Source organism: Salvelinus fontinalis, chromosome 30 (genome assembly GCF_029448725.1).
Source record: "Salvelinus fontinalis isolate EN_2023a chromosome 30, ASM2944872v1, whole genome shotgun sequence".
Taxonomy (NCBI): Eukaryota; Metazoa; Chordata; class Actinopteri; order Salmoniformes; family Salmonidae; genus Salvelinus; species Salvelinus fontinalis.
In genome coordinates this window covers 9,110,075-9,135,871 of record NC_074694.1, presented here as the reverse complement: position 1 = coordinate 9,135,871, position 25,797 = coordinate 9,110,075, and the positions used below count along the sequence as shown (strand labels likewise).

The 25,797-nt window shown below is 45.9% G+C and overlaps 1 protein-coding gene across 8 annotated transcripts in view; it reads right to left on the bottom strand.

Moving 5' to 3' along the window:
• Positions 1 to 300: 300 nt before the first annotated feature.
• LOC129828601 (ribosome-binding protein 1-like) overlaps positions 301 to 25,797 on the bottom strand; it is a 40,566-nt gene continuing 15,069 nt past the window's right edge. For 3 of the 8 annotated variants that reach the window (XM_055889654.1, XM_055889655.1, XM_055889656.1), the window contains exons 9-27: positions 23,130 to 23,283; positions 20,070 to 20,187; positions 19,556 to 19,737; positions 18,960 to 19,094; positions 18,267 to 18,304; positions 18,036 to 18,147; positions 17,614 to 17,651; positions 17,234 to 17,324; positions 16,987 to 17,027; positions 16,643 to 16,778; positions 16,332 to 16,421; positions 15,961 to 16,053; positions 15,765 to 15,836; positions 12,117 to 12,188; positions 11,433 to 11,624; positions 11,196 to 11,288; positions 7,946 to 7,987; positions 7,416 to 7,799; positions 301 to 1,650 (exon numbers count right to left, since the gene is read on the bottom strand). In XM_055889654.1, coding sequence (XP_055745629.1) covers positions 1,612 to 1,650; positions 7,416 to 7,799; positions 7,946 to 7,987; positions 11,196 to 11,288; positions 11,433 to 11,624; positions 12,117 to 12,188; positions 15,765 to 15,836; positions 15,961 to 16,053; positions 16,332 to 16,421; positions 16,643 to 16,778; positions 16,987 to 17,027; positions 17,234 to 17,324; positions 17,614 to 17,651; positions 18,036 to 18,147; positions 18,267 to 18,304; positions 18,960 to 19,094; positions 19,556 to 19,737; positions 20,070 to 20,187; positions 23,130 to 23,283 — 2,122 coding nt within the window. In that variant the 3' untranslated portion in view covers positions 301 to 1,611. Of the gene's footprint in view, positions 1,651 to 7,415; positions 7,800 to 7,945; positions 7,988 to 11,195; positions 11,289 to 11,432; positions 11,625 to 12,116; positions 12,189 to 15,764; positions 15,837 to 15,960; positions 16,054 to 16,331; positions 16,422 to 16,642; positions 16,779 to 16,986; positions 17,028 to 17,233; positions 17,325 to 17,613; positions 17,652 to 18,035; positions 18,148 to 18,266; positions 18,305 to 18,959; positions 19,095 to 19,130; positions 19,166 to 19,555; positions 19,738 to 20,069; positions 20,188 to 23,129; positions 23,284 to 25,797 lie in introns of all 8 variants that reach the window. The other 5 variants (XM_055889657.1, XM_055889658.1, XM_055889659.1 and 2 more) reach the window with 5 other exon arrangements.

Below are 25,797 nucleotides of genomic sequence, written 5' to 3'. Positions count from 1 at the left end.
CTCTGGATTCTTTCATACGTCTTCTACATTTCCAGTTTGTTACTCATGGGTGGGGGGGGGGGGGGTTGTCACAGAATTCTGGGTCAACAAGTTAGCCAGCTAACTTTCCAAAACTGCTTAGTTTTAAGAAATCATGACTCTAAATTGAATCAACAACCAATATACAAACTTTTTTTAACCAGATAAAACAGACACATATCACTTGACTATGAGTTAGCTGACCCCTGACCCCTGGTTTGTTACGTCAATCCTTGGTTTAAAAATCAACATCAGGTTCAAGCACGAGTCATAACACAAACACTACATTGTATTTTTATTCTTTATCAAATTCACACATTGTGTTGGCAGCCAGCTACTGTGAAACACAGTACTGAAGGAGGCACTTAATGTATTGCATCCATCTTATGTACCATAACGTCCTCCCATCATTCATCCCAACCACTTTACAAAAGACACAAAGTTGCATCTTTTCTCTATATAGTGCACTACTTTTGACCACGGCCCATAAGGTTTCCCCTATAGTGCTCTGGTCAAAAGTAGTGTGCAATATAGGAGAATAGGGTGCACAAAGTAATTGCACAGGTTGATGTACGTTTTAAAAACACACAATCGTTCTCCCTTTTAACACTGTGGACTCTGGGGAGAGAGATTTCATTGTGACTATAAGGCAGAGTAGGTTAGCTCTGGTCCAGGGCGTTCGTCTGATCCATATCGATACAGGGCGTAGTGGAGGAAAGCGCACTAATGCCCTGGACCAGAGCTAGTCTTAGGTATCATTCCTGACATGGCCAGAATCGTTGATGTAGGTTTTGTCTTCAACGTTCTGTTTGCAGCATAGTATGTTTTTCCTCATCCTAGATCAGATCGGTCGTTCCACGAAATGAGTGAGTTTTGCATCCCTTTGACATTTTAAGTAGGAATTCTACACCAATATTGAATTTTAAAAGACTTGTTATATTCCATGAAGCACCCTTTAGTAGACCACCGAGTTCATTTTTGTTATATGAATAAGACTTTGCTAAAGTGCTAAAACTCAGCATTTTCCACCACAAAACATTTTCCGGTGTTTTGTGGTGGAAAACTGAGTTGGTCGAGCAAAACACATTATCCATATATAGACAGGCTAGGTATGGTTTCACAATTTCATTTCCCCCCCTCAATTGCCCCTGATTTAAGATGAAATCGTCAACCCTGTTACAGTCAACCCTGCTACTTTATTTGGCACTTTTTATTTAACATTGAGATGGGAAAACATTTTTATTAAGTTGAACATGTTCTCTTTATGACAGAACGTAAAAAAAAATTTTTTATAATCCCCCACCAAGTTACACACATCTGATAAAGGCACCGAATTGGTGGAACGACCCAGAAACATTTTGGGCCGGTTTTCCCAGACACATATTAAGCCTAGTCCCTGGCTAACACATTTCTTTAACGGAGATTCTCCACTGAGCATGTATTTTAGTTCAGGAATAGGCTTAGTCAGTGTCCGGGAAACTGGCCCTTAGATTCTTATAGGAGATGCAGCAATCAACTACTACAGTACAAGAACTAACCGTGTTGGAATGCATAACTATGATAATCATGTTTTAGTGTCACGTCTTCAGTCTCTTAAACAGATGTTCCTTCCTTCAGTCCTGAACTCTCTTCCTGAAAGACAGAAACAAAAATATTTTACAACCACACCCAATCAATTAATACATTAAATCAAATCCTTAATGGACATTACAACAACAACAAAAAAAATGACATAACTAGGGCTGTGAAATTGTCAGCCAGTGATTGTCAAACAAATAATTAACGGTTAATTACCATGAGACCGGCATTTAAAACACGTTTAACATCTCCTAGCTTCCACGCACAGCCTACAAGCCACTGACGCACAGCCTACAAGCCACTGACGCCACAGCCTACAAGCCACTGACGCCACAGCCTACAAGCCACTGACGCCACAGCCTACAAGCCACTGACGCCACAGCCTACAAGCCACTGACGCCACAGCCTACAAGCCACTGACGCCACAGCCTACAAGCCACTGACGCCACAGCCTACAAGCCACTGACGCCACAGCCTACAAGCCACTGACGCCACAGCCTACAAGCCACTGACGCCACAGCCTACAAGCCACTGACGCCACAGCCTACAAGCCACTGACGCCAAGCCACTGACGCACAGCCTACAAGCCACTGACGCACAGCCTACAAGCCACTGACGCACAGCCTACAAGCCACTGACGCACAGCCTACAAGCCACTGACGCACAGCCTACAAGCCACTGACGCACAGCCTACAAGCCACTGACGCACAGCCTACAAGCCACTGACGCCACAGCCTACAAGCCACTGACGCCACAGCCTACAAGCCACTGACGCCACAGCCTACAAGCCACTGACGCCACAGCCTACAAGCCACTGACGCCACAGCCTACAAGCCACTGACGCACAGCCTACAAGCCACTGACGCCACTGACGGCACAGCCTACAAGCCACTGACGCCACTGACGCCACAGCCTACAAGCCACTGACGCCACAGCCTACAAGCCACTGACGCCACAGCCTACAAGCCACTGACGCACAGCCTACAAGCCACTGACGCACAGCCTACAAGCCACTGACGCACAGCCTACAAGCCACTGACGCCACAGCCTACAAGCCACTGACGCCACAGCCTACAAGCCACTGACGCCACAGCCTACAAGCCACTGACGCCACAGCCTACAAGCCACTGACGCCACAGCCTACAAGCCACTGACGCCACAGCCTACAAGCCACTGACGCCACAGCCTACAAGCCACTGACGCCACAGCCTACAAGCCACTGACGCCACAGCCTACAAGCCACTGACGCACAGCCTACAAGCCACTGATGCACAGCCTACAAGCCACTGACGCCAAGCCACTGACGCAGACCTTTGGAATGTCTACATTTGAAAAAGTCTAAGAAATCCATTTAATATAGCCTACACCTTCATAATAAATCCATTATTTTAGACAGGTCTAAAGAAACATGATATGAAGAAAATGTCTAATTCGGAAGAACATATGTTAGGTCCTGATCTGGCTGTCATATGGCTGTGAGCTACACTAAAGTAATTTCTAAGCAAATCTTGTCTGCTAAAATAACTAGAGTAGGAAGAATACAATCGAACATAGAAAGGATATTTTCTCCAAATGATTTCCAAGGAAGTGCGCACATTCAGCTTATTCTGTGTTGAGTAGTTGATTGCCACAACTCCTATAAGAATCAAAGGGCCAGTTTCCCGGACATAGATTAAACCTATGCTTAATTTAGAGGTTTTTATTCAATTTTTTAAAATGTAGTTGTGATACAAAGACTACGTGTTTTGATTTTTTATAAATTCTAAGGCCGCATGATGGGACTGAGGATTTAAAGAGTTGCATGAAAGACATGAGCACTGATTTGTTTGTGTGGACTGACTGTCATTCACGAGAGGAGTAGGCCTAACGAACAGCAGCAGCACTAGCCTGTCAATCTACTATCCCACATAGTACAAAAGTTGACTTATTTGATTGGTCAACTTGTCCTTCTGTGCGAGAAATAAATATTCCAAACAGTCTGGGACAGTTGTGGGATGCGATAGATCCCAAATCAATACAATCAAATCGCATCAAAAAACAACAAAAAAACTTTTAAAGCAATGAGGCTGATGCAACAGATCAGAACGTTTAACTTAAAATGTTGATAAACTATTAGGCTATTTCTTCACATTATAAGCGAGGCAATGCGCACCTGGCAGTAGGATATAAGCGTGAAAACATGCCAGTCAACACCGAGTGTAAAGCGGATTAATGTGCTTAAGTTTTGGCCACTTTAGTTGTGCTACAAACCTTATCAAACATATAGGCCTATGGCCTAGGCTACGTGAGGTGTGCGACTATGATTTGAATAAGTTGTAAAAGTGATAGGCTAATATTGTCACCCATCAGACTATTCTTAAAAGTTGTCTTTATATATACACTAAATCACACACAGAGTGAAATACGTTTTGATTTAGAATAGACCATTATCATGCACCTGTATTGAAACAGGGGCAGCAGGGTGAAAAATACATGTCATCTATACACTTAAATAGTGAACGCTTTCCCCCGTGTGTGGTTCATTTTCATGCCAGCCAGATAGGCTATAATCCTGTTGTAAAGTGAAGCAATGTGCTTCATATTAGGAAAGTTGAGAAATAAATGAATAAAATATGCCTGGCCTATAGAAAGCTTATGGGATCCTCCTCTTAAGAAGCCATCACTCTGTTTTCTCACGCAATTTCACACCCTATAGAAAGCTGATGGGATCCTCCTCTTAGAGGCCACCACTCTGTTTTCTCACGCAATTTCACACCCTATAGAAATGTTGCGCAACACGAGCTCTCGTGAAGAGTTGGATTTTCTAAAACATTTGCATTGACGTCAGAGTGATTAGAGGAACAATAGAGTGCCGACTACCAGGCAACTATCAAGTTTGGTAGGCTACTAAGGACCATCAGCAGCATCAGAGCTTGGAGAAGCATAGTTACCGACACGTGGAATTTGACTGCGGTCATGACTCGTGACCGCCGTTGTGTAACAGCCCTATAACCACACCCATGCAGCAGTTAAACAGTATTAGGTGTAGTCATTCAGGCGAAGGTATTCCACTAAGCATACACATTCATTCAGAGCGACTTTCAGTACAGCGAGTGCATACAAACCTGCCAGTCAGTATGTGTTTGTGATCCCTGTGGGAATTGAACCCACAACCTTGGCGTAATAAAGCAGTGACGGGTTGGCCTCATTAGAGCAGTCCTGTAGAGTGTTGTGGTTATTCTGCTCCAGAGTGAACTTTAAGAGCTGCTGGAGCTGTGGTGGCTGCTTGGCCCAGGTCTTTTTTTATATCTTATTATTATTATTTTTTACATTTGTAGTTTGTAATTCATTTTGTAAATAATGTTGCTGCTACCATCTCTTATGAACGAATAGAGCTTCTGTACATCAGAAAAGCGATTACTCACCTCGAACAAAGATGTTCTCTTTAATGAGTCTGACGCAAAGGGTATACTGCTTTGTCATGACAAGGCCAAATCCCTGTCATCGACGTGAAGAAAAGACAGAGGGCGGGGGTGCCTTGTCAGAATTCCCTCATGCCTAGGTAAACCACCACTACCCTCTGTATTATTGGCCAACGTTCAATCAATGGAAAACATGATTAAAACTATCCAACCAACGGGACATTGAAAACTGTAATAACTTATGTTTCACAGATACGTGGCTGAAAGACGACACGGATAATTTAGAGCTGGCTGGCTTCTCCGTGCATCGGCAGGGCAGAGCACTTACATCTGGTAAGACGAGGGGACCTGTCCATTTGTCAATAACTGCGGGTGCGCGATGTCTAATATTAAAGAAGTCTTGAGGTATTGCTTGCCTGAGGTAGAATACCTCATGATAAGCTGTAGACCACACTATCTACCAAGAGAGTTCTCATCTATATTATTCGTAGGCGTCTATTTACCACCACAAACCGATGCTGCCACTAAGACCGCACTCAATGAGCTGTATAAGGCGTACAAGCAAAAAATAAAAGCAGGAACTACATTACCCAACCAGAAGCCATGGATTACAGGTAACATCCGCACAGAGCTAAAGCTGCAGCTTTCAAGGAGTGGGACACTAATCCGGACGCTTATAAGAAATCCCGATATGCCCTCAGACGAATCATCAAACAGGCAAAGCGTCAACACAGGACTAAGAATGAAACCGGGCCTGAAAAATATTACGGACTAAAGGGAAACCCAGCCACGAGCTGCCCAGTGACGTGAGCCTACCAGACGACCTAAACGCCTTCTGTGCTCGCTTTGAGGAAAGCATTACTGAAGCATGCATGAGAGCACCTGCTGTTCCAGAAGACTGATCACGCTCTCCGTAGTCGATGTGAGCAAGACCTTTAAACAGGTCAACATTCAAAAAGCTGCGGGGCCAGACGAATTACCAGGACGTGTACTCAAAGCATGCGCGGACCATCTGGCAAGTGTCTTCACTGACATTTCAACCTCTCCCTGACCGAGTCTAATACCTACATGTTTCAAACAGACCACCATAGTCCCTGTGCCCAAGAAAGCGGAGATAACCTGCCTAAATGATTAGTCCCGTAGCACTCACGTCGGTAGCCATGGAGTGCTTTGAAACACTGGTCGTGGCTCACATCAACACCATCATGCCGGCCGCCCCTGCCCACCAGGATGTCCAACATGGGGCCCCTCAGGGGTGCGTGCTTAGTCCTCTCCTGTACTCCCTATTCACTCATGACTACACGTCCAGGCATGACTCCAACACCATCACTAAGTTTGCTGATGACAACAGTTGTAGGCCTGATCACCGACAACGATGAGACAGCCTATAGGGAGGAGGTCAGAGACCTGGCAGTGTGGTGCCAGGACAACAACTTCTCCCTCAATGTGAGAAAGACGAAGGAGTTGATCGTGGACTATAGGAAAAAGAGGGCCGAACAGGCGCCCATTAACATCGACGGGGCTGTAGTGGAGCGGGTCGAGAGTTACTTGGTGTCCACATCACCACCAAACTATCATGGTCCAAACACACCAAGACAGTCGCGAAGAAGGCCCGACAAAGCCTAGTCCCCTTCAGGAGACTGAAAAGATTTGGCATGGGTCCCTTGATCCTCAAAAAGTTCTACAGCTGCACCATCGAGAGCATCCTGACCGGTTGTATCACTGCCTGGTATGAGAACTGCTCGACATTTGGTTAAATGCCAATGGTTAAATGTAAGGTGCTACAGAGGGTAATGCGTACGGCCCAGTACATCACTGGGGCCAAGCTTCCTGCCATCCAGGACCTATTTCAAATCAAATGTATTTATATAGCCCTTCTTACATCAGCTGATATCTCAAAGTGCTGTACAGAAACCCAGCCTAAAACCCCAAACAGCTAGGCGGTGTCAGAGGAAGGCCCTAAAAAATGTCAAAGACTCCATCCACCCTAGTCATCGACTGTTCTCTCTGCTACCGCACGGCAAGCGGTAACGGAGCGCCAAGTCTAGGTCCAAAAGGCTCCTTAACAGCTTCTATCCCCAAGACAAAAGACTGCTGAACAATTAATCAAATGGCCACCCGGACTATTTATATTGACCCTACTCCCCCTGGTTTTTACACTGCTGCAACTCGCTGTTTATTATCTATACATAGTCATTTTACAAATTCTGTCGACTAACCTGTGCCCCCGCACATTGACTCCCCCGGTATATAGCCTCGTTATTGTTACCCTTTTATTTAGTAAATATTTTTATTAAAACTGCATTGTTAGGGCTTGTAAGCAAGCTTTTCACGGTATTGTATTTTGTTGTATTCGGTGCATGTGACAAATAAAATAGTATTTGAACATCCCGCTGAATGTGGCCCACGGTCATGTACCTCTAGCTGGGCTACGTCCTCTGTGCCAGCCTGTGGGGAGTCTCCTGCCTCTTCCAGCATGTCCAGCTGAGCCTGGGGTTCTACAGTCGTCTGAGCCTGGAGTTCTACAGTCTTCTGAGCCTGGAGTTCTACAGTCTTCTGAGCCTGGGGTTCTACAGTCTTCTGAGCCTGGGGTTCTACAGTCTTCTGAGCCTGGGGTTCTACAGTCTTCTGAGCCTGGGGTTCTACAGTCTTCTGAGCCTGGGGTTCTACAGTCTTCTGAGCCTGGGGTTCTACAGTCTTCTGAGCCTGGGGTTCTACAGTCTTCTGAGCCTGGAGCTCTACAGTCTTCTGAGCCTGGAGCTCTACAGTCTTCTGAGCCTGGAGCTCTACAGTCTTCTGAGCCTGGGGGGGGGGGGGGGACAAGATCACGTCAAATAAAAACACAAGTCAGTCAAATAACTAGTCACACAGACAGTCGCTGTCTAACTAAGCAGTTTGTAAGCCAATGTCAAAGTTCTTGCCCTCTTCCGATTGGCTGTTGCACGTACCTGTTCAAACTCCTCTGTGATTTGACTCAACTGGGACTGGACCTTGAGACGCACAAAACATTAGGATATAATGCATTACACACAGTGTCAGAAGATAAAGTGGCTGGACACAGATGTGTCCCCCCCTTGCCACAGACACAGATAGATACAAGCATTAAAGAGCTTGTAATGACTTGCGCACCCACGCAGACAGCCACCCAAGCAGACAGCCACCCAAGCAGACAGCCACCCACGCAGACAGCCACCCACGCAGACAGCCACCCACGCAGACACACACCCACGCAGACACACACCCACGCAGGCACACACCCACGCAGGCACACACCCACGCAGGCACACACCCACGCAGACAGCCAGCCAGCCACATCGACAGCCAGCCAGCCACATCGACAGCCACCCACCCACATCGACAGCCACCCACCCACGCAGCCAGCCAGCCACCCACGCAGCCAGCCAGACACCCACGCAGACAGCCAGACACCCACGCAGACAGCCAGCCACCCACGCAGACAGCCAGCCACCCACGCAGACAGCCAGCCAGCCACAGACAGACAGACAGCCACAGACAGACAGACAGCCACCCACCCACCCACAGAGACAGCCACCCACCCACAGACAGACACCCACCCACACAGACAGACAGCCACCCACACAGACAGCCACACAGACAGCCACACAGACAGCCACCCACGCAGACAGCCAGCCACCCACACAGACAGACAGCCACCCACGCAGACACCCAGCCACCCACGCAGACAGCCACCCACCCACACAGCCAGCCAGCCAGCCAGCCAGCCAGCCACCCACACAGCCAGCCAGCCAGCCACCCACACAGACAGCCACCCACCCACACAGACAGCCACCCACCCACAGACAGCCACCCACACAGACAGCCACCCACCCACACAGACAGCCACCCACCCAGACAGCCACCCACCCACCCAAACAGCCAGCCACCCACCCACACAGACAGCCACCCACCCACACAGACAGCCACCCACCCACACAGACAGCCACCCACCCACACAGACAGCCACCCACCCACAGACAGCCACCCACACAGACAGCCACCCACACAGACAGCCACCCACACAGACAGCCACCCACACAGACACACACACCACTCTGTGCCATGTCAGTGCATCACTCCACACCAGGCAATAAGAAGCATCACTTCAAAAAACAAAATGGCTCTACAGTGGAAAAGTAAACCCAAGCAGGGAGTGATCATGCTTAGAATAGAGAGTGAGCCAAGCTGTGGTTAGGACAGCTGATAGTCAACACACTGGGTGGTTAAAACAAACACAGCACATGGCTAGCAGCTGCTGCGTACGGAGAGAACTGGACAGACTGGACTTACTGCCTAGAATAATACATTAATAATAACACCGACAAAGTCAAGACACTGGCCTCACAACATTCTTGACCGAGAGAAACAACCCAGGTTGACGGTGACACACGCAAGTCTGACGCCTAGGAATAGCTGTGTTGCTAAGGCCGCTCTCGTATGTTCGGCATATATCACACACACAGTATCAGTCAACAGTTTGGACACACCTACTCATTCAAGGGTTTCTTTATTTTCTCTATTTTCTAGATTGTAGAATAATAGTGAAGACATCAAAACTATGAAATAACCCATATAGAATCATGTTGTAACCTCCCAAAAAAATAAATGGGGGAAAAAAGTGTTAAATCAAAATATATTTTATATTTGAGATTCTTCAAAGAACCTACCCTTTGCCTTAATGACAGCTTTGCACACTCTTAGAATTCTGTCAACCAGCTTCACGAGGAATGATTTTCCAGTCTTGAAGGAGTTCCCACATATGCTGAGCACTTGTTGGCTGCTTTTCCTTCACTCTGCGGTCCAACTCATCCCAAACCATCTCAACTGGATTGAGGTCGGGTGATGCTGGAGGCCAGGTCATCTGATGCAGCACTCAATCACTCTCCTTCTTGGAGAAATAGCCATTAAACAGGACTTGGTCTTTTACCAAATAGGGCTATCTTCTGTATACCACCCCTACCTTGTCACAACAACTGATTGCCTCAAATGCATTAACATTAAGGAAAGAAATTCCACAAATTAACTATTAACTGTTAATTGAAATGAATTCCAGGTGACTACCTCATGAAGCTGGTTGAGAGAAAGCCAAGAGTGTGCAAAGCTGTCAAGGCAAAGGGTGGCTACTTTGAAGAATCTCAAATATATTTTGATTTGTTTAACACTTTTTTGGTTACTACATGACTCCATATGTGTTATTTCATAGTTTTGATGTCTTCACTACTTTTCTACAATGTAGAACATAGTAAAAATATGGAATGAATGGAACCCTGGAATGAGTAGGTGTCCAAACTGTTGACTGGTACTGTGTATATAATCACACACACACAGCCTTGTTTAACTCCGTAGCTCCTCTAACAGCTGGTTGCTGCTGGAGTGAAACACGCTCTTATAAGCCCAGTCATTGCGCAACAAAACAGAGTTTATGGCCACGATTTTTTTTAAATAGTATTTTTTTAAAGGAGTTTTCTATTGCTACTATTTGTATTTTTCAACTCCTGATTGAAGCGTATCCTCCATTCACCTATTTTAGTGGATAGGCAATACAGTAGGCAGGCTATCAGCGCATCACCCACCACCTTGCAATCTAAGCTGGAGACCGTGTGCATTTTGAAATCATATACTTAATTGTTGGAAACCTGGGAGATTTTATTTATTTTTTTACTTCATATGATGAGAAATGTTTCACCTTTTGCTTCAAAGTCAAAATCACACCATAGAAATGTGGAGGCAATTATTTGTATTTTATAAAGACTCATAAGCCGTTGAAACCAGCATTTTTCTCCGGTTCTACTGGTTTTCATAATCAACTTTCTTTCGTCTGGTCATATTAACAACCCATCCTAGATGTTGTATCTTTAGATTCCCCCTCCACATTTAACTGAGATCAATTCATCTAAAAATAAAATAAAGCACATTCTGTGTATTCATGCATAATATTTTCTGTTGTCACATAATTTTTACAATTTGGAACAAAATGTTACCGTTTGCTAATTGGTTAATGATGGTCGGTTAGTCGGCAGCAGAATTGACTGAAATGTTCATCCCTATCATAAACCTTCCTAATTAGAATGTGCTGATGACTATATTATTGTGGTAGCGACCAGTTTCCAGGACGCTCCAGCAGAGCAGACCGGCAGTAAAAAGATGCCCCATGACCTATAACCTCCGATGCATCCTGACCTCGGGCTCTGATGGGCCGTTCTGTGCCCCAGCCTCAGGGACCGCCTTCTGGCTCTGAGCGTGCTCCGTCGCCTCGCTCAGCTGACCTCTGACCTGGAACAGGAAGCTCCAGGGGTTAGGGACAAGAGGGAGGGAACTGGGATACAGAAACTGATACACAAACTAAGTTGACCTCAACAAGCGACCCGCTGATGTTCCGATCAGGACCACAGGAAACAGGTGCGCACTCACACTTACCGTAGCCAGCTCTTCCCTGTGCGTCTGGGCCTGCGTCTGGGCCTGCGTCTGGGCCTGCGTCTGGGCCTGCGTCTGGGCCTGCGTCTGGGCCTGCGTCTGGGCCTGCGTCTGGGCCTGCGTCTGGGCCTGCGTCTGGGCCTGCGTCTGGGCTGACTCCAGCTGGCTCTGAGAATCTGACAGCAGCTGCTTCAACTGGAGGACAGACACACAGAACAGACAGACTCCGTAATGTATTACATTCTATGGTCGCTCACTATCAGCCATGTGATTTAGAGAGACGGAGCAGAAAACAGCCTTGTGATATAGGATGATGTCTTACCTAGTCAGTGTACCGGTGATATTTTCTGACTGCTTCTACTATATGAATGTTGATGTGTATAACTTGTGTACCCATCTATGGTCTATATAATAACAATAATACGTTTGGTGGGTGCCTGTATGTGTCCTATTTCACACACACACACACAGGAAAATGTGTTTTTTTGGGCATATCCCAACACCCTGAGAGACACCATCGGAGAGTGGGGTTAGGGTCTGCCATCATCAACCCTGATTGCTCCAGGGTCACCGTTAAGTGCTTTGCTCAAGTTCACGTCGACGTAATTTCCACCTGGTCGGCTCGGGGATTTGGACAAGCTCTAACTGTTAGGCTGCCTGCCGGCCGTAACGGATGTAGATGTGTACCTGTGCCATTTCGTCCTCCGTCTCAGACTGTTTCTCCAACTGGGCTTCCAGAAGCATCACCTGCTCCTTCAGCTGCAGAGAGGGAAAGAGTGAGGAGTCCATTACTAAAACAGCCATCAGACAGTCACTACACCGGACCTGATATTAAGACATCCACCAGACAGTCACTACACCAGACCTGATATTAAAACATCCATCAGACAGTCACTACACCAGACCTGATATTAAAACATCCATCAGACAGTATCAGTCACTACACCAGACCTGATATTAAAACATCCATCAGACAGTCACTACACCAGACCTGATATTAAAACATCCATCAGACAGTCACTACACCAGACCTGATATTAAAACATCTATCAGACAGTATCAGTCACTACACCAGACCTGATATTAAAACATCCATCAGACAGTATCAGTCACTACACCAGACCTGATATTAAAACATCCATCAGACAGTCACTACACCAGACCTGATATTAAAACATCCATCAGACAGTCACTACACCAGACCTGATATTAAAACATCCATCAGACAGTCACTACACCAGACCTGATATTAAAACATCTATCAGACAGTATCAGTCACTACACCGGACCTGATATTAAAACATCCATCAGACAGTCACTACACCAGACCTGATATTAAAACATCCATCAGACAGTATCAGTCACTACACCAGACCTGATATTAAAACATCCATCAGACAGTCACTACACCAGACCTGATATTAAAACATCCATCAGACAGTCACTACACCAGACCTGATATTAAAACATCCACCAGACAGTCACTACACCAGACCTGATATTAAAACATCTATCAGACAGTCACTACACCAGACCTGATATTAAAACATCCACCAGACAGTCACTACACCAGACCTGATATTAAAACATCCACCAGACAGTCACTACACCAGACCTGATATTAAAACATCCACCAGACAGTATCAGTCACTACACCAGACCTGATATTAAAACATCCACCAGACAGTCACTACACCAGACCTGATATTAAAACATCCATCAGACAGTATCAGTCACTACACCAGACCTGATATTAAAACATCTCAGACAGTCACTACACCAGACCTGATATTAAAACATCCACCAGACAGTCACTACACCAGACCTGATATTAAAACATCCACCAGACAGTCACTACACCAGACCTGATATTAAAACATCCATCAGACAGTATCAGTCACTACACCAGACCTGATATTAAAACATCTATCAGACAGTCACTACACCAGACCTGATATTAAAACATCCACCAGACAGTCACTACACCAGACCTGATATTAAAACATCCACCAGACAGTATCAGTCACTACACCAGACCTGATATTAAAACATCCACCAGACAGTCACTACACCAGACCTGATATTAAAACATCCACCAGACAGTCACTACACCAGACCTGATATTAAAACATCCACCAGACAGTCACTACACCAGACCTGATATTAAAACATCTATCAGACAGTATCAGTCACTACACCAGACCTGATATTAAAACATCTATCAGACAGTATCAGTCACTACACCAGACCTGATATTAAAACATCTATCAGACAGTATCAGTCACTACACCAGACCTGATATTAAAACATCCATCAGACAGTATCAGTCACTACACCAGACCTGATATTAAAACATCCACCAGACAGTATCAGTCACTACACCAGACCTGATATTAAAACATCCATCAGACAGTATCAGTCACTACACCAGACCTGATATTAAAACATCTATCAGACAGTATCAGTCACTACACCAGACCTGATATTAAAACATCCACCAGACAGTCACTACACCAGACCTGATATTAAAACATCCACCAGACAGTCACTACACCAGACCTGATATTAAAACATCTATCAGACAGTATCAGTCACTACACCAGACCTGATATTAAAACATCCACCAGACAGTCACTACACCAGACCTGATATTAAAACATCCATCAGACAGTCACTACACCAGACCTGATATTAAAACATCCATCAGACAGTATCAGTCACTACACCAGACCTGATATTAAAACATCCATCAGACAGTATCAGTCACTACACCAGACCTGATATTAAAACATCCACCAGACAGTCACTACACCAGACCTGATATTAAAACATCCACCAGACAGTCACTACACCAGACCTGATATTAAAACATCCACCAGACAGTCACTACACCAGACCTGATATTAAAACATCTATCAGACAGTATCAGTCACTACACCAGACCTGATATTAAAACATCTATCAGACAGTATCAGTCACTACACCAGACCTGATATTAAAACATCCATCAGACAGTATCAGTCACTACACCAGACCTGATATTAAAACATCTATCAGACAGTATCAGTCACTACACCAGACCTGATATTAAAACATCCATCAGACAGTATCAGTCACTACACCAGACCTGATATTAAAACATCCACCAGACAGTATCAGTCACTACACCAGACCTGATATTAAAACATCCACCAGACAGTCACTACACCAGACCTGATATTAAAACATCCACCAGACAGTCACTACACCAGACCTGATATTAAAACATCCACCAGACAGTCACTACACCAGACCTGATATTAAAACATCCATCAGACAGTATCAGTCACTACACCAGACCTGATATTAAAACATCTATCAGACAGTATCAGTCACTACACCAGACCTGATATTAAAACATCCATCAGACAGTATCAGTCACTACACCAGACCTGATATTAAAACATCTATCAGACAGTATCAGTCACTACACCAGACCTGATATTAAAACATCTATCAGACAGTATCAGTCACTACACCAGACCTGATATTAAAACATCCATCAGACAGTATCAGTCACTACACCAGACCTGATATTAAAACATCCACCAGACAGTCACTACACCAGACCTGATATTAAAACATCCACCAGACAGTCACTACACCAGACCTGATATTAAAACATCTATCAGACAGTATCAGTCACTACACCAGACCTGATATTAAAACATCCATCAGACAGTCACTACACCAGACCTGATATTAAAACATCTATCAGACAGTATCAGTCACTACACCAGACCTGATATTAAAACATCCACCAGACAGTATCAGTCACTACACCAGACCTGATATTAAAACATCCATCAGACAGTCACTACACCAGACCTGATATTAAAACATCCACCAGACAGTCACTACACCAGACCTGATATTAAAACATCCACCAGACAGTATCAGTCACTACACCAGACCTGATATTAAAACATCCACCAGACAGTATCAGTCACTACACCAGACCTGATATTAAAACATCCACCAGACAGTATCAGTCACTACACCGGACCTGATATTAAAACATCCATCAGACAGTATCAGTCACTACACCAGACCTGATATTAAAACATCCACCAGACAGTCACTACACCAGACCTGATATTAAAACATCCATCAGACAGTATCAGTCACTACACCAGACCTGATATTAAAACATCTATCAGACAGTATCAGTCACTACACCAGACCTGATATTAAAACATCCATCAGACAGTCACTACACCAGACCTGATATTAAAACATATCACACAAAGCATTATGATAAACCCCTTCAGGTGAAAATGTATTTATTTATTATACCTGTTCTATGCTTTGGTTTCCTGTCTTCAAGCTCTCTGCATTCTCCTCCAGAGTGTGCACTTGTTCCAGGGCCTAGTGTGAGTAGAGAGGGTGTGGTTTAGAACAGGGCCAAAGACAGAGACAATTGTACAGCCATGCCCAAGGATTACAGAAGATAGGAGATATTTAAAAGAAATTAAAAACACTGCTTCTTCACCTTCTTCAACTGGTCCTCAGAGTCGGCCATCTTGGACTTCCACACCAGCTCCTCCTCCTCAACACTATTCTGAAGGTTCGTCAGCATTCCTTCCTGTGGAGGGCGACAGATCCATGACATGTAGACCATAACTCTCTCACACACACGTGTGTTTTTATGCAAGGAGGAGGTTTTGTTTCACATCTTTATCGATGCAGGCGTTGGGTGATAAATTCAGCACATCCATTTCCCATTCCACACCTCAGTCTCTCGCAATCAAACACGCCATTGTCTTTTGTTGTAAAAAAGGCTGTGGACCAAATGTCTAGTTTATTTAGAGATGCAGGTGATGGTAGACCAATTGGGCATGTTGTATCAGTGTAAGTCCTTACCGTTTCAGCCAGAACTGTCCTGTACTGGTCACACTGTGCCTGCAGTGTCCCGTGGCTGTTCTCTGCCTCCTTCAGTTTCTCCAACAGCTCCTGGAATCAAAACACCACAGACAGAACCAATAAGAAAGTCCATTACATTTTATTAAAATGTTATATTTGTCTTTGGCGCTCTGGCTTACAGGTAAAGGTTAAAAACCAGACACTACACAGACTGCATTATACATTGATAACATACTACAGACTGCATAACCATGACTTTGTCAGACCAGACCAATCAATAATAATTTATTATTATTATGGCTCAGTCTTACCGGCAGCTCTGTGCTCGGCTGGGACTCTTGGCTCTGCTGGACCTGAGCGAGGATCTCCTGTACCTTCTGTGATTGGTCCCTGGCTTCCCTTAGCTCCTCTTGTAGTGATTTCATCATATCTTCTCTCTCTGCCAGACTAACGAAGAACCAAGGGACAGAAACTGGTTAGTTTCCTTTTTCTATAGAAGAGCCAAAATCCCATATTGCTTCATTTGTATTGTTTTACTGGAAAGTGTATAGCCATTTTGAAGACACTTTGAATCCAGTTTGATTTTGATATTCCATAAGGGAAAGAACAATTTAAAATGATAAGTGGGTTTGGTGATGAGCAACGTTCCATGTACCTGGTTTGTAGCGCGGCCAGTTCTGCTGTGTTGTCAGACGGCTGAAATCAAAACAGATCATTCACTGATACCAGATCATGTTGCTAGACAAGCAGGGAAACTATAGCCTGGTCCCAGGTCTGTTAGTGCCGTCTTGCCAAATCCTATGGTCATTGTCATACCAAACGGCAATAGGAGTTGCCTATACAGCACAAACAGGCCTGGGACCAGGCTAAGGTGACTGTAGGAGAGGAAAGGGGGCACTTACAGTGGTGTTACTCTGGACCTGTTCAGATTTTTCTTTAAGTTGCATCCCTTCCTCTTCTAGCGATGCTTCCTGGCTCTCCGTCTTCTCCAGACTGGATGGAAGAGCACATGGTTAACCAGCGTTAGACAATGCCGTGTTTTACTGTAATACAGCTGGATTGAATTGATAGTTGTTTTTTTGTAGAGTTGAGCACAAGACATAGGACTAGAACTACTATAACTGACAGTCCTATTCAAGTCACAAGTCACTGTAAATGTATTACTGTGGAACAAGTCAATGTTCTGTCCCCTGGTAAATGTATTACTGTGGAACAAGTCACTGCTCTGTCCCCTGGTAAATGTATTACCGTGGAACAAGGCATCAATAAAATGATAACATACCCATTGAGTAGCTGATCAGACTCTCCTGAGACATCAGCCTGGTAAAAAAAATAAAAAATTCAACATTAAGATGACTTTATTGGTCTGCTTTATCCCAAACCCTCTGAAAAACACACACACACACACACGCACACACACGCACACACACACACGCACACACACGCACACACATTGGAGCAGGGGCCTGCCACACTGGGCGCCATGGAGCAGTTGTGGTGGGAAGGTAAAGTACCTTGCTCAAGGGCATAACGGCAGGCAAAGGCATCTAGGATTTGATAAAAGCAACTCTTTGGTTGCCAGATTTTTTTTTTTTTGCAGACTCACTTCTCTAACCACTAGGCTATATGTCAAACCCAAGTTAACCATGAGAACATGTCAATATTCATAATGGAAAAACTGTTGTGTAAATATAGAAACGGTACCGATTTTAGCTCAACACTTTGGGGAGCTACGGGAGAGTTTAGTAGTTGTTCCAGCTCTTCTTTAAGCTGCTTCAGTTCTTCCTGAAGGGATACCACCAGGCTTCTGTCCTCACTAAAATAAAAAGAGAGATACTTATGAGAATGTTCCAGTACGTAATAGCAGAATTAAACAAAGCTGGTGACTGAATCAAACGGATGATTTTAAACAGGTAGAGGGGGGACTAGACGTACCTGTTAGGTGCCTGCTCGGTCTCAGCTGTAGTGACCTCCTGTCGCGACAGAATGAGAAGATATTTAGAAAAACTAAATCTATAGTTTTCTCAATACCCTTCTTTGGAAACAAGAGGGCTCTTTCCAATGTATACATGTCTGAATAAATACATGTAAATATTCTAAACAGCTAGTGACTCAATAGAGAAATAACCGATTCAGCTCGTGACTCAATAGAGAAATAACCGATTCACCTAGTGAACCAATAGAGAAATAACCGATTCACCTAGTGACTCAATAGAGAAATAACCGATTCAGCTAGTGACTCAATAGAGAAATAACCGATTCAGCTAGTGACTCAATAGAGAAATAACCGATTCACCTAGTGAACCAATAGAGAAATAACCGATTCACCTAGTGAACCAATAGAGAAATAACCGATTCAGCTAGTGAACCAATAGAGAAATAACCGATTCAGCTAGTGAACCAATAGAGAAATAACCGATTCAGCTAGTGAATCAATAGAGAAATAACCGATTCAGCTAGTGAATCAATAGAGAAATAACCGATTCAGCTAGTGAATCAATAGAAAAATAACCGATTCAGCTAGTGAATCAATAGAAAAATAACCGATTCAGCTTGCCAAAGTTCATGGCCATCCCACTAGCACAGTGACAACAGAACAGAGACTGTCTTGAGAGTTGAGATACTCACGGCAGTTATAGCTGCCTCCCGTTTCATTTCTCTGAGCTGCTTCAGCTCCTCTTGGAGTGACGCCAGCTGACCGTCTCGGTCTTGAAGACTGGAAGAGAAATGATTGGTGTTGTTGAGAAAAGACCAACTCCACATCTATATAGAGAGAGAATGATGAGGATCAGAAAGTACCTGATCTTTAGCCGTTCCAACTCAGTGGATTTATCCTACAAAAAAACACATAAACAAACATACATTCAGACATCTTTAGAATGTCTGTGGATCAAAGAAGAACAGTGGATAACATGGTTTCCATCACCACGCCATCTCGGGACAAGATTAATGCTTACTAGCCCCAGAGAGGTGTGGAAACAGACCACTCCACACTTGTGATTACTTCCTGCAAATACTTTGAATGAATTTGCCACTCTCCCATTGTCGGTGCTCTGAGTCTTCATCGTGGATGTTTACAGGAAGTAAATGCATGTTGAGTCTATGGGTTTTAAACCTCTCTGGCACTACTAAGGACTGGCTCGCGCAGTGTGCAAGTGCTGGTCGGGAGCAGTCTAGACTCCTACCTAAACCATAATATCATATTATCTAGTCTGATAACTCACCTCCAAGTCCTCATTCTCGTCTCTGTTCTGGCTGGCCTCGAGAAGAACATTAATGGATCCCACCTGGTCCTCCAGCTGTCCCTTCTCAAGCGTAGTCTGCTCCAGCTGGGCTGTGAGGGCCTCCACCTGGGCCCCACGTTCCTTCAGATCATCCGTTACACTGCCCAGATGGACCTGAAGATCTGCAGGGATAGCAGACAGCGCTATAAACTATCAACATTTTTTTAATCAAATAGTCAAAAAATACCTTATTTCACCTGCAATTTTAAAGAAGAATAAATAAAAAAATGTAGGTTAAGATTGTCAGTGAAAAAAAAATAACGTGACTATAGGTACTCTGATTTGTTCCGTTGGTCAGTTTATTAAATCATCCAAGTACATTTTGAAGGTGGAACTTCAGGTAAGTTTCAGTACGAGTTCACGTGGATTTCAAACGGAGAACTTTCGCTTCATGCCCCTCGTTAGCCCACTGGAATTTGAAGAAACACGGCTTGAAACGTGAATAATACTTTACCTGAGAGGGTGGTAGCATCCTGCTGGGCTTTCTCCAGGTTCCTCTGAGAACTCCTCAACTCCTCACTGACCTCCTCCAGCCTCCTCTGCAGCTCCTGTTCACTCTCAGCATGACTGACCTGATAGACATAGATAGTATTCTGTAAATACCCTGAACACGCTGTCACACTGCAGACAGTATTCTGTAAATACCCTGAACACGCTGTCACACTGCAGACAGTATTCTGTAATACCCTGAACACGCTGTCACACTGCAGACAGTATTCTGTAAATACCCTGAACACGCTGTCACACTGCAGACAGTATTCTGTAATACCCTGAACACGCTGTCACACTGCAGACAGTATTCTGTAAATACCCTGAACACGCTGTCACACTGCAGACAGTATTCTGTAAATACCCTGAACACGCTGTCACACTGCAGACAGTATTCTGTAATACCCTGAGCACGCTGTCACACTGCAGACATATTCTGTAATACCCTGAACACGCTGTCACACTGCAGACAGTATTCTGTAAATACCCTGAACACGCTGTCACACTGCAGACAGTATTCTGTAATACCCTGAGCACGCTGTCACACTGCAGACAGTATTCTGTGATACCCTGAGCACGCTGTCACACTGCAGACAGTATTCTGTAATACCCTGAGCACGCTGTCACACTGCAGACAGTATTCTGTGATACCCTGAGCACGCTGTCACACTGCAGACAGTATTCTGTAATACCCTGAGCACGCTGTCACACTGCAGACAGTATTCTGTAATACCCTGAGCACGCTGTCACACTGCAGACAGTATTCTGTAATACCCTGAGCACGCTGTCACACTGCAGACAGTATTCTGTAATACCCTGAGCACGCTGTCACACTGCAGACAGTATTCTGTAATACCCTGAGCACGCTGTCACACTGCAGACAGTATTCTGTAATACCCTGAGCACGCTGTCACACTGCAGACAGTATTCTGTGATACCCTGAGCACGCTGTCACACTGCAGACAGTATTCTGTGATACTGCAGTGACAGTGTGCTCAGGGTAAGTTATGACATCCATCTTATGCCGTTAGCTGAAAATTTGATCCAAAGCAACTTAAGTCACACGTGAATAGATTTTTACATGTGGGTGGTCCCAGTAGGAATGGAATCCACGACCCTTGGCGTTGCTAATCTGTACTGACTGAGCCTCTTCTTGTTATGGTCTCGCTACTGTATCTGCAAGGCCGGCTTGATTATGGAAGGAGGGTGCACACTTCACTCGCCACCAGAGGGCAGCAGAGGATAAATACAATATCTCAACGACATTGTCCAGCTACAGAGTTAGTAGGAACTATAAAACTGACGAGCAAGAGAGAGCGAGCGAGCACAAAAACAGACGGATAAGGATACTGGCATGGCGATAAGGAACTGGAGTGTATGAATTCACTAATAGGCCCTTTAATTACATAACATTCTGATGATAAACTTCAGGGCTGATACAAGAAGAGATCATAGTTAAAATGATTAAACATCAAGTCTTGACCGTCAAGTAAAAGACCGGCTCACTCCACACATTATGATAAGGAGCATTCCATTGGGATACAGCTAATGTCCTAAACACAGCCGGATGAGATCCTAATGGAATGCTGTTTATCATGGGATCACACCCAGCTGTGTTTTGTACATTAGCTACATCCCATGATAAACAACATTCCATTAAGACAGGGGATGGCAAACTTGTTGGCTTTAGGGCCACATTTTTTAGGGGACCAATTGTTCAAATCAATTTGCGGGGGCCTCCAGAGTGGCGCAGCGGTCTAAGGCACTGCATCGCAGTGCTTGAGACGTCACTACAGACCCAGGTTCGATCCCAAGCTGTGTCACAGCTGGCCATGATTGGGAGACCCATGAGGCGGCGCACAATTGACCCAGCGTCGTCCGGGTTAGGAGAGGGTTTGGCAGGACGGGATATCCTTGTCCCATCGCCCACTAGTGACTCCTGTTGCGGGCCGGGCGCAGTGCACACTGACACGGTCGCCAGGTGCACAGTGTTTCCTCTGACACATTGGTGCGGCTGGCTTCCGGGTTAAGCGGGCGTTGTGTCAAGAAGCAGTGCGACTTGGTTGGGTCGTGTTTCGGAGGACGCACGGCTCTCGACCTTCGCCTCTCCAGCCCATGGGCTGTACTTTGCGCCCCCTTGCATTAGGATGTAGCTTATGTACTAAACACAGCTGGGTGTGCTAGTGTTTTAAACTCTGTGCAGGTCAGGCAGTTGCAAATGTCAACAATGGAGTAAAGTTACCTGACCCTGCTGTACGAGCCTTAGCAGCAGCCTTTTGAGGTCTTATTTTTATTTACAATTCTCTACATTTTGCTTTCAATTGTTTGGTTTTCGATTTTAACAGCCATTATTTCACCCGTCCTCAAAAAATATGTTTAGATTCTCAACTATATTTTTTATGTTCACGATTATTTTTACTTTTGAATTCAATACATATGGTGTGAAATTGACCCCATGTAGTAGCAGTAACCGTAGTAGTAACCGTAGTAGATTCCATATAGCAAACAGTCTGATGTACAGTATACATACAGTCAGTTAGATTAGATGGCGGCCATTTTGCAGACAGCATATGCAGAATGGAGTACTGCCTTGCTTGGGCACGTAGCACACATTCCATCTGGTGCTGAGAGAGAAAAGCATTCCCTTACAGCCAGCAGCCAGCCCCATTATTCTGTGGTTGCATTCCAGTCCAACACACAGCTCTGTGATTACAAACCCATCTGAGATCTATCCCCCATTACCGGCACTTTAGAGGGGTGAAGGGGACCAGCCAATAGATAAGGGTTGAGAGACAGAGACCTTTGATGACAATATGATTATAAAATGAGTGTGTGTTTGTGTGTGTGGGAGGGGGGGGGGGGGGGGGCAGCCAGTAGGTAAGGCCAGGTGAGGCTCTCAGCAAACTGGCAGCTTCCAGCCCACTCTCCAGATGTAGTCATCAGTCTGACCGTGTGTGTGTGTGTGTGTGTGTGTGTGTGTGTGTGTGTGTGCGTGTGCGTGTGCGTGTGCGTGTGCGAGTCCTACCTGTAGTGAAGACAGTTGTTTCTCTACACAAGACACCTTGGCCTCCAGGCCAGTCCTGATGATCTCATCAGTCTGAAGGCTTACACTCTTCTCCTCCAGGTCCTTGGTCAGTTTGGCACAATCCTGTCTCAGCTTGGCCAGCTCACTATTCTGTCTGAGGAGAGACATTTACATTTGAGTCCTCTAGCAGATGCTCTTATCCAGAGCAACTTACAGTTAAATGTATTCATCTAAAGATATCTACAGGAAACAACCACACAGTTGTAGCAAGTACATTTTTCCTGAAAGTAGTTTTCACCAAAATCAGTGATATTAGGAAAAAAGACAAGTGCAGGTATTGTTTTGCTTTTCACGCCGTGGGCTTCACAGTAGAACCTCCAGCCACGGCAGAACCTCCAGCCACAGCAGAACCCCACGCCACAGCAGAACCCCACGCCACAGCAGAACCCCACGCCACAGCAGAACCCCACGCCACAGCAGAACCCCACGCCACAGCAGAACCCCACGCCACAGCAGAACCCCACGCCACAGCAGAACCCCACGCCACAGCAGAACCCCACGCCACAGCAGAACCTCACGCCACAGCAGAACCTCACGCCACAGCAGAACCTCACGCCACAGCAGAACCTCACGCCACAGCAGAACCTCACCCTAGTAATCCTAGACCCTAGACCCTAGTAACCCTAGACCCTAGTAACCCTAGACCATAATGTATTTGATCTGCAGTTCCATTTGCACTCTCAAAACACCAGATTATGGTTTATTCTCAAATGTTTTCTTCTTACTAAAAGGTTTAGGGGCTGGGACAAAGGACAGGGGGAGCAACCTATTTGCTGCCTGGCTGATGGCTTAGTTCAGGGGTTAGGGTAGGAGAAGAGACCTACTTGCTCTCTGCCTGGCTTGTGGCCTGGTTAGGGGTTAGGGTAGGAGAAGACACCTACTTGCTCTCTGCCTGGCTTGTGGCCTGGTTAGAGGTTAGGGTAGGAGAAGATACCTACTTGCTCTCTGCCGGGCTTGTGGCCTGGTTAGGGTAGGAGAAGTCACCTACTTGCTCTCTGCCTGGCTTGTGGCCTGGTTAGGGTAGGAGAAGACACCTACTTGCTCTCTGCCTGGCTTGTGGCCTGGTTAGGGGTTAGGGTAGGAGAAGACACCTACTTGCTCTCTGCCTGGCTTATGGCCTGGTTAGGGTAGGAGAAGTCACCTACTTGCTCTCTGCCTGGCTTGTGGCCTGGTTAGGGGTTAGGGTAGGAGAAGACACCTACTTGCTCTCTGCCTGGCTTATGGCCTGGTTAGGGGTTAGGGTAGGAGAAGTCACCTACTTGCTCTCTGCCTGGCTTGTGGCCTGGTTAGGGTAGGAGAAGACACCTACTTGCTCTCTGCCTGGCTTGTGGCCTGGTTAGGGGTTAGGGTAGGAGAAGACACCTACTTGCTCTCTGCCTGGCTTGTGGCCTGGTTAGGGTAGGAGAAGACACCTACTTGCTCTCTGCCTGGCTTGTGGCCTGGTTAGGGTAGGAGAAGTCACCTACTTGCTCTCTGCCTGGCTTGTGGCCTGGTTAGGGGTTAGGGTAGGAGAAGACACCTACTTGCTCTCTGCCTGGCTTGTGACCTGCTTAGGGGTTAGGGTAGGAGAAGACACCTACTTGCTCTCTGCCTGGCTTGTGGCCTGGTTAGGGGTTAGGGTAGGAGAAGAGACCTACTTGCTCTCTGCCTGGCTTGTGGCCTGGTTAGGGTAGGAGAAGTCACATACTTGCTCTCTGCCTGGCTTGTGGCCTGGTTAGGGTAGGAGAAGACACCAACTTGCTCTCTGCCTGGCTTGTGGCCTGGTTAGGGGTTAGGGTAGGAGAAGACACCTACTTGCTCTCTGCCTGGCTTGTGGCCTGGTTAGGGGTTAGGGTAGGAGAAGACACCTACTTGCTCTCTGCCTGGCTTGTGGCCTGGTTAGGGTAGGAGAAGACACCTACTTGCTCTCTGCCGGGCTTGTGCCCTGGTTAGGGGATAGGGTAGGAGAAGACACCTACTTGCTCTCTGCCTGGCTTGTGGCCTGGTTAGGGTAGGAGAAGACACCAACTTGCTCTCTGCCTGGCTTGTGGCCTGGTTAGGGTAGGAGAAGACACCAACTTGCTCTCTGCCTGGCTTGTGGCCTGGTTAGGGTAGGAGAAGACACCTACTTGCTCTCTGCCTGGCTTGTGGCCTGGTTAGGGGTTAGGGTAGGAGAAGACACCTACTTGCTCTCTGCCTGGCTTGTGGCCTGGTTAGGGTAGGAGAAGACACCTACTTGCTCTCTGCCGGGCTTGTGCCCTGGTTAGGGGATAGGGTAGGAGAAGACACCTACTTGCTCTCTGCCTGGCTTGTGGCCCGGTTAGGGGTTAGGGTAGGAGAAGACACCTACTTGCTCTCTGCCTGGCTTGTGGCCTGGTTAGGGGTTAGGGTAGGAGGAGAGACCTACTTGCTCTCTGCCTGGCTTGTGGCCTGGTTAGGGTAGGAGAAGACACCTACTTGCTCTCTGCCTGGCTTGTGGCCTGGTTAGGGTAGGAGAAGTCACATACTTGCTCTCTGCCTGGCTTGTGGCCTGGTTAGGGTAGGAGAAGACACCAACTTGCTCTCTGCCTGGCTTGTGGCCTGGTTAGGGGTTAGGGTAGGAGAAGACACCTACTTGCTCTCTGCCTGG